Source organism: Macaca nemestrina, chromosome X (assembly GCF_043159975.1).
Source record: "Macaca nemestrina isolate mMacNem1 chromosome X, mMacNem.hap1, whole genome shotgun sequence".
In the NCBI taxonomy this organism is placed as follows: Eukaryota; Metazoa; Chordata; class Mammalia; order Primates; family Cercopithecidae; genus Macaca; species Macaca nemestrina.
Genome location: NC_092145.1, coordinates 75353752 through 75362360, shown reverse-complemented (window position 1 = coordinate 75362360; position 8609 = coordinate 75353752). Strand labels below are relative to the sequence as shown.

At 35.5% G+C, this 8609-nt stretch overlaps 1 protein-coding gene across 1 annotated transcript; it reads right to left on the bottom strand.

Annotated features, from left to right (window-relative positions):
- Positions 1–1319: 1319 nt before the first annotated feature.
- Positions 1320–8290, bottom strand: LOC105464405 (integral membrane protein 2A). Its single transcript, XM_011712272.3, has 6 exons — positions 8032–8290; positions 4353–4484; positions 3875–4072; positions 3515–3625; positions 2276–2426; positions 1320–2123 (listed from the first exon to the last, which is right to left on the bottom strand). The coding sequence occupies exons 1-6, from the start codon at positions 8140–8142 to the stop codon at positions 2035–2037; spliced, it is 792 nt and encodes a 263-aa protein (XP_011710574.1). The 5' UTR covers positions 8143–8290; the 3' UTR covers positions 1320–2034.
- Between the last annotated feature and the right edge of the window lie 319 nt (positions 8291–8609).

The window sequence follows — 8609 nt, the reverse complement described above, 5'->3', positions numbered from 1 at the left end:
CTTTTGGGATTTTAATTGAAATTGCTTAAAACAAGAAATTTAATTGTGGGAGAATTTGTCTATTTGTAATGTTCTTCCTCTCTTCTTTATTTACTTAACTTTTATTTTATATCTCTTAATTAAGTTTCATGACTTCTTTATAATAATTCCATAAATTTCTTGTTGGTGCTACTTTATGTCCCTGTTGCTATTGTGAAAGCATTTCTTACCTGGTGATATTTCCCTTTAATTGGTTGTTTGTGGTAAAAGGAAAGTAATTGTCTTTTGTTTATATCATACTGATTCTTCTTATTAATTTTTAAAGTTTTGATTATTCCACTAATATCTTATATGGTAAAAATATATCTAGTAATAAACATAATCTTAACCCTCCTTTAAAAGTTATATTTTTATTTGTTTTACATATTATTGAATTGGCCAGAATGTCTGGAACAACACTGAGTAGCTTCAATAGCCAACATCATTTCCTGTGTTGTACCATTAGTTGTGACGTTATTTAAGATAAATTTGGAAATAGTGTATTTCCTTTTTCCTAAATTTCTATACGTATTTTAAGACAAGCAATGGGTGTTAAATTTTATCAGATTCTTTCTACATATTCTTCTTTATAAAGAGCCACTTCTTGAATTTGTCAATTACTGTCATTATCTTCTAACTACTGCATTTTTCTTTCTGTATGCTTTTTGTTTGTGATATTGCTTTATTTCTAAATTCTTAAAGTTAAATGTTTAATGTATTTCATTAAAAATAATGGTAGTATTTAAGGGTATGGATTTGACTAAGTAGTTTTGGCTACTGAAATTGACCAATACTTGGTATCCCAGCAGGTAATAAGGGATATCAGGAGCAATTTTTCACCTAATACAAGTGAAAGAGTTTATAGGACTCATGCCCCCTTGGTATGAAGTTTAGACTCTTAAGATACATGAGTAATGATCACAGCATTTGAAGGTCTTAAATGTTATCAACATCTTATCCAAGGTTAGTCCTTAGTCATCTATTATAGCTGTACATAGTTGTTTAATTTGAGGAAAAAGAAAACACTTTAAAAGATTTTAAAGTGCTATGGGCCTGAAGCCTCTAAATAAATAGTTGAATTTACATGATAAGGCAATTATGGGATATTTATAAAAGAGTAATTAATATACTGTCAAAAAGGGAGTAAAATATGAAACTATAAAATATAAATATGTGTAGGTGGGAATGGGGGCAAAGTTGGGCTCATAATTTTAGATCTGTTACAGGTACACCAAAAGCTAAATAAGTAATACTAATTATTCACATTGAATATATCTCAAGTGATGAAATAAAAGAAAGAGTGGTTGTATAGAGTAAAATTTATTATAGGGTTGTAGAATTCATACAACCTAAACTCCTTACAGCATTCAGCACCTACACAATTTTGTGCATTCCACAATACACATATTAGTGAGAAAGAATTACTGCATTAGTTAAAAATGACTGTCTCATGAAAATTGTTCACATATAAGTCAGGTTAATTACAGAGCACCTAACAGAACTGCAAAAATGTAATTTCTAAATTCAAGAAAGTTGTACAAAATGAAAAACAAAAATACCAACAATGTTAAGAGATCTGATATATTTTACACAAAAAGTTCAAAAACAATTTTAAATATTTCAAATTTTAAAATTGCTCCACCATAAGATGAATAAAGAGCTTACTTAAAGGAAAAGAAAAAAACAAACAAACAAAAAAACAACGGATGGAATTTATTGTCAGGATGTTAGGTGACATATTCATGCTGCTTTCAGAAATCTAAACCCTATAAATTCAAAGAAAAAATGAAAATCATATAATTTCAGTTTCAAACAGCAAGCAATGCCAATTAAACTAAAATTTGACAAGAGCTTGCAGTGGTTAGTAGTTCTTTTTTTTTTTTCCCTTTTACTAAAAGCATAAGCAATAGAGTAAATGCATGAGTAAATATCTTGAGTATCCCATAAACTTTAATGTTAAAGTCATATTGTAAATCTCTGACTTCTTATTACCAAGGATACTCTATCTGTTGCCTCTTACTCTTGACAGATCTTGGTCTCAACAATAAATTCGTTGGGGAAGTGTCTAATCTTCCAGCATTTATCAATGGCACGTTTGTTGAAACCTGTAAGGAAATGTGCAAAAAAAAGTGGCTTTTGAAATTTTTGTGGAAAGGAAAATATATCTAGACTTGTTCCCCACATTTTCATGTATTCCACCTCCACTTGCCTCTACTGTGTAACACAGGGTGAAGGAAGGAATACATTAGTTACTTACCCAGCAAGAGGTCTCTGCGACGAAGGCGGAAGGACTTTCTGTTGTTGCAAAGTTGGTAAATAAAGATGCCAAGGTTACTAACATCACGTATTTCCTCCACAGCAACTAGGTCTTCACGAACCACATAAGTTTGAGGCAGGTATCTGCCACTCTGAAAATCAAAACCAAAGATTGAAATGAGAAATCTTTTTCCTTTTTAAATTAGAAGTTCAGGAGTAAAAGTGCAGGTTTGTTACTTAAGTAAACTTGTGTCATGGGGTTTGTTGTACAGATTATTTAATCACCCAGGTATTAAGCCTAGTACCCACTGGTTATTTTTCCTGATCCTGTCCCTTCTCCCATCTTCCAGCCTCTGAAAGACCGCAGTGTGTGTTGTTACCCTCTATGTGACCATGTGTTCTTTTCATTTGGCTCCCACTTATAAGTGAGAACATATGGTATTTGGTTTTCTGTTCCTGTGTTAGTTTGTAAGGTTAATGGCCTCCAGCTCTATCCATCTCTCTGTTTTGTTTAGTTTTTTTCTGTGATTTTTTTTTTTTTGGCTGCATAGTATCCCATGGTGTATATGCATCATATTTTCTTTATCCAGTCTATCATTGACGGACATTTAGGCTGATTCCATGTCTTTGCTATTATAAATACTGCTGCAATGCACATACTTGTGCATGTGTCTTTATAATAAAATGATTACTGGCACATACCCAGTAATGCAATTGCTAGGTCTAATAGTATTTCTGTCTTTAGGTCTGAGAAATCACCACAGCACCTTCCATAATGGCTGAACTAATTTACACCAACACCAATGGTATATAAGCATTCCTTTTTCTCCACAACCTAGCCAGCATCTGTTATTTTTTGACTTTTTAATAATAGCCATTCTGACTGGTGTGAGATGGTATCTCATTGTGGTTTTGATTTGCATTTATCTAATGTTCAGTGATGCTGAGCTTTCGTTCAAATGTTTGTTGCCTGCATGTATGTCTTCTTTTGAAAAGTGTCTGCTCATGTCATTTGCCCAAATTCTTAAGGACACTATTTAAATCCTTTCCTATACCAGATAATGACTGTAAAAAAAAAGTCTTTATTTTTTAGAGCAGTTTTAGGTTCACAACATTTTTTATTTGAAAAATATTTCAATAAAATGAAATGTTTTGGCCAAACTCATTATGTTTTAAAAAAACAAGGAAGTAAAATTACTTGGAGGTGCTTATGTAAAAATTTGACTTCCAAAATACATACCGCCAGTTTGCCAAAGAGCTCTACCAGATTTTTTGGAGGCATAACAATAGAGGTATTGAGGGGCATCAGATAGCAGTTCCCCAGCAACAAGTCCAGGTAAGCAGTCATTCCCTGTTAGGTAGAGGAAAAAAGTCAGGTAAGACATAGAAGGCATTAACATTGCAAATTTTCCAACTACCATTAGATCAAGCAGCTACATCCTTTCAAAATCAACTAATGTGTATTCAACAACAAAAGAATGAAAAGGCTTTGCCTCAAAAACATGTGCATTCATGAATGAATTTAATACCTGCCAATGAAGTAAAAAAGAGAGAGAGAGAGGAAAAATTAAATCCTGGAATATTTATAGGAATGAGAAACCTTTTCAAAGTCATGAATAATTGCTGCAGGGTCACTATCAGAGAAACTGGGGACAGGCACATCAATGATTGCAATGTTGTCATCCTCACGAATGTCAGCCTCCTCAGTCACAGGCAGGAAGTTAGGCTCTCCTCCACGAAGGGAATTTGCAGGATCCTCAGAATCAAAGAAGCACATCTCTCCACGGTAAATGGTGCTCTAAAAGACAAAAAGGGAAAATTACAATCTTCTAATACTCACTATCATGATATTTGAATGGTTTTTCACACTCATATCAATTCACTGTACTATGTGTTAAGCCGAGGCTTGTTGACTACAGTTATCACAATGAAGAAAAATCAATTTTATGAACTGGAAGGCAACTTGAAAACTTTCCCTAAATCTTCTTTTCTCTAGTTACCACTACAGAATTTTTTAAGTCGCTACTAAATGTCTAGCAACTAGTAATTCAAAGTATAATAATTATAATTATTATTACCTTGGGCATGAAGTACTTGTAAATGCAGGCTCCACCAACAATAAGTCCTGCCAAGATGAATGAAAGGCCTAAGAGAGTAAGCATACATCTCCCAGAGGAGCCCTCTTTTTCCTGGGTGGCAACTCGGAGCTCCTATTTATTAAAAAGCAAAACCAAAAACAAAACCAGATTGTACTTTTAGACACATAGTTGATTTTGTATACAATTTACCTCCCTTGAAACCCAAGATTTTTTTTTAATGTTAACTCATTTTAATTGCAGTCTGAATTTATTTCAAGACAATTTGTGAATCTAATAGATGTTAAAAAATGTCTCTGATTGTATTAACCTTCCATTTTGGCATTTCTAAACCCAAATATACATATGAAATTATTTCAAAATACATGCATCAAGAACCAAATTAAAATTACCATTTATTTATGCAATGTCATATTATTTTTTATTTTGCTAAGAACACTTAACACGATATTGACTCTTAACACATTTTAAAATGCATAATATAGTATTAATAATAGGCACAATGTGGTAAAGCTGATCTCTAGAAATTATACTCAATAAACGGAAGTAATTACTTTTTGAACTAGTACACTGATATAATCACTAACTTTCTGGGATATGGTTCTGTTTCTTCATTATTTTTTCCAAATCAGTTTGTCAACTTAAAAGAAAATTAGTATCCTTTGATTAATTTATTAACTGATTTTTTTCAAAAAGCTGTTTTCTGAATATTAGGTTTTAAAGGTAGGAGTTCTATAAGGTATATGTCATTTTCCCTATATTTTGGAAATTAAAATATTGAAGGGAGAGATATAAATTTAATGTCCCTAATTTAACTGAGAAATAAAAGTTTCTTAATATCGATCAATATTCTATAACTGTGTATTGCATGAATGAAGTATTTTCCAAGTCCTGGGTGGAACACTTGATTTTGAAGTGTAGCATTTGCGATAGCTAGACAGGAAAGTTGTCTGTGTAACAGTGACTGTAATATTTTGCTAAAACAATAATTTGTTTTGGGATTGAAACAAGAAAGATCCAAAGCAAACAAGTAATTGATTGTGCCCTTCCCAGGGCAGTAGACTCCAATCTTTCCAATCCCGTATTTGTATGTCACAATATATCCTAAGCAACATTGTTACTCAAGGATTGAATAAATGAAGTAAGCAAACCTAGGCCCTGATCATTAATGGGTAAATCATTCAAATGGGTATATAAATCGAATTGTTTTAGTCTTTTAGGTCATTAGCTCTTTTTCAGGACAACTACTCTAATATTTATCAGAGCTTAAATTCATTTGATGAAAATAAATGCATAGATTTCAAGTTAATGCAGATGAAAGGACAGACAATCATTTGATAAAGGTTTATTTTTCCAAAAATGTTTTTTGTTTTTGAAGGTCAAAGAAATTTGAGATTCCCATTTTGTTAGCTAAATTTATTTAAGTTCAAACCCTCCATTAATTAGTACTCTATAAACTTTGAAGGCTTTTCTGTGTCCCAGTAATTTTCAGGATCTTTTAATTATTTTTATTAAAAAACAAAACCCTAAACTAGGATTAGTACTACAAAGATAGAACTATAAATTTTGATTTGGAATTACTGTACAATAATCTAGAACTGGAGACTTAAAAATTATATTTTAGATGACTAAAATGAGTTTCATAAAGATAAAGTAACTTGCTCATAAGTCACATAATAGCTTAATTTGAAATTCTGAGATAAATACATTTATTTTTTCTGGCAACTGAGACATGAGAAGAACAGTTTGCCCTGTAATTTCATTTATTCTGTCAATAATTCAGGAAGTTTATTATTAAGCAAGTCCTAAATATTAGAATTTCAATTTCATAAGATATTACATGCTAGAAATAAGGATTTTTTGTTTTCATTTATATCTATTGGATTTCAGGTTGGTGTGAGCCATCAATTACCATAGCTAATTTCTCTTGGAACTCTTTTGAAGTGATTGTACACTATGTCTGACATCATATTTGTCATGCTCAACCTCTAGTGAGCTAGCTGATCAATGTATTACAATACAATATATCAAGTATTTTTATCAGTGTCCTGTAGTGGCCAGGTAAGGATCCTGTTACATTTTCTCCAAAACCTAACAGCAAAGTATAATCAAAGTGCAAAGGCTCAGTTTTGTTTATTCCTCATCGCACCACAGTCCTGGCAGAAGTATTGCTTGCATATTAACTGAATCTATCTACAAGTCATGAAATGCTTGGCGGTGAGAAAAAAAAAAAAGGATTACTGTGTGGCTATATTTAACTACTGGCCTCTAATTAGACCTCCCAAAAAATCTGACCATGTTTAACCTACAAACTAAGCAGGAGAACAATTACATATTTGACCTCTGTCATTTAATCAAAACCTCAACAATGCAAGAGGGTGTTACTTTTGAGCTCTAAAATGTATAATACACAAAAGCTAGTTTTATTGCAGGATTTAATATTGAAAGTTTCCTTAATAAAACGCTGGATAAGCACATTAACATTTCAAATTGTGTGTACAATCAACTTTTACTACATGGATTCTCGTTTAACTCAAAGGACTTTTTATATCTCCACTTTGAACACAAAAGTTAAAACTGTATAGAGAACAACACAAGTTAGGACAGATCTGCAAGCTCCAACACTTTCCAGATTTCATAGAACACGAAGAAAATACTATTGCCCTTTAAAATTGAGATTATACTGAGGAGTAGTATACGAACCCTGAAAACATAGTAGGTGTTTAAAAGAAATAGAAATAGGACTAAATAAATAATGGACAACATTTTGGGGAAGAGCTTCCCCAGTTCCTGTCAAAGCTAGTAGTTTAAATTACAACACTGGACCTGCTTCAGATCTCTATATAGAGGGAAGGGGATGTTGTTCAACAAGAAAAATAAAAATAAAAAAAATTGAAAAGTATCCCCAGATTTGTTTTTACAAGAGAAGAGTGTTTTCTTTAGGAAATACCACTCTAAAAATATACTAGGCTCTTGCAGTAAAAGGGCACAGTGAACACCCTAAATTGGCATTAAGACCTACCTCAATTTTGACAGCTCCTTTATCTAATGTTTAAAGCCACCTGTGACCAGAGAGAAACCGAAAATACTCGCGCGCTCAAGCAGACCACTTGCCCCAACCCATACTGCTTGGAGTTAAAAGTGCCCTTTGCTCCTCACCCCACCTCCACGAACACTCAGAGATCGTAGAAAGATTTAGAGTCTTAGAACTTCATCCACACCAAAAGGAAAGAAAGAAATGTTAAATCTCCCGGTCTTGCTCACCCCCTTGTGTCCCCTCTGTTCCTGGGGAGACTATGCGCGTCCCTGGAGGTGGGGACTGGGCGACATGCCCCTCGATCCCCAGGTCCCTACACGTTACCCAAGAGACAATGACAACCAGTCCCAGGGCATCTCCTCAAACTCTCTCTGACATCCCTCCAGGATAGGTGGTGTGGGCTGGAACAGACTGAACATGGCACGACACACGGGAATGCAGAGTGACATAGGGTGCGGTAAGCAGAAGGTGCCGCGAGGAGACAGAACCGAGACGACCGGGTAAACCCCAGAGACAGCGTAAGAGGCGCAAGAGGGGCCCTCCCAGGGAAACTTCATTTTCTACTTTGCTACCAGCCCTCTTTCCTTCGCCCACCCGTTCCCAACCCCGCCCTGGGACAGCTACCTTGCCGGTCAGTATCTGAGTTCTGACCGTGCGGCTCAGGAGGGCCTCCACGTCTTGCCGCGCCTCCTCCTTTTGCACCGCGGTGGGGGTATTGAAGGCGATTTTCACCATAGTGAATCCTCGGGCTGCGCGGTACGGCGCTGCTTGAATCAGCGTCCTGGGCTGCAGATTACAAGAGGAGATCCTGCTAGCCCGAACAGCACTTACTTAATCTTCAGTCTAACACTACTGCAAGCCGAGGTCTGGGATACTTATGACGCAGTCCCAAACTGGGGGGAGACCGTGGGCGGGCCCAGGGAAGTGCCTAAAGGGAGGAGCAAGAGGGGGCCCAAAAGGGGCCCAAGTGCCTGAGTTGGGGGTTTGCGAGGTGGGGCGGATTTGCCACGGGGGGAGGAGGAGGGGAAGTGGAGCCCTTGGCCAGCTCAGGCTAAACGTGCCTCACCTGCACCTCAGGCATGCTCCCACCCACTCTCTGCAACTTCAGATAAGAGCACGACAGGAAGGAAGCCTGCTGTGTCTTGTCTGTCTGCCTCTGTCCAGGCCACAATAGCCCCTGACTCTGACTGTTTTCTCAAACT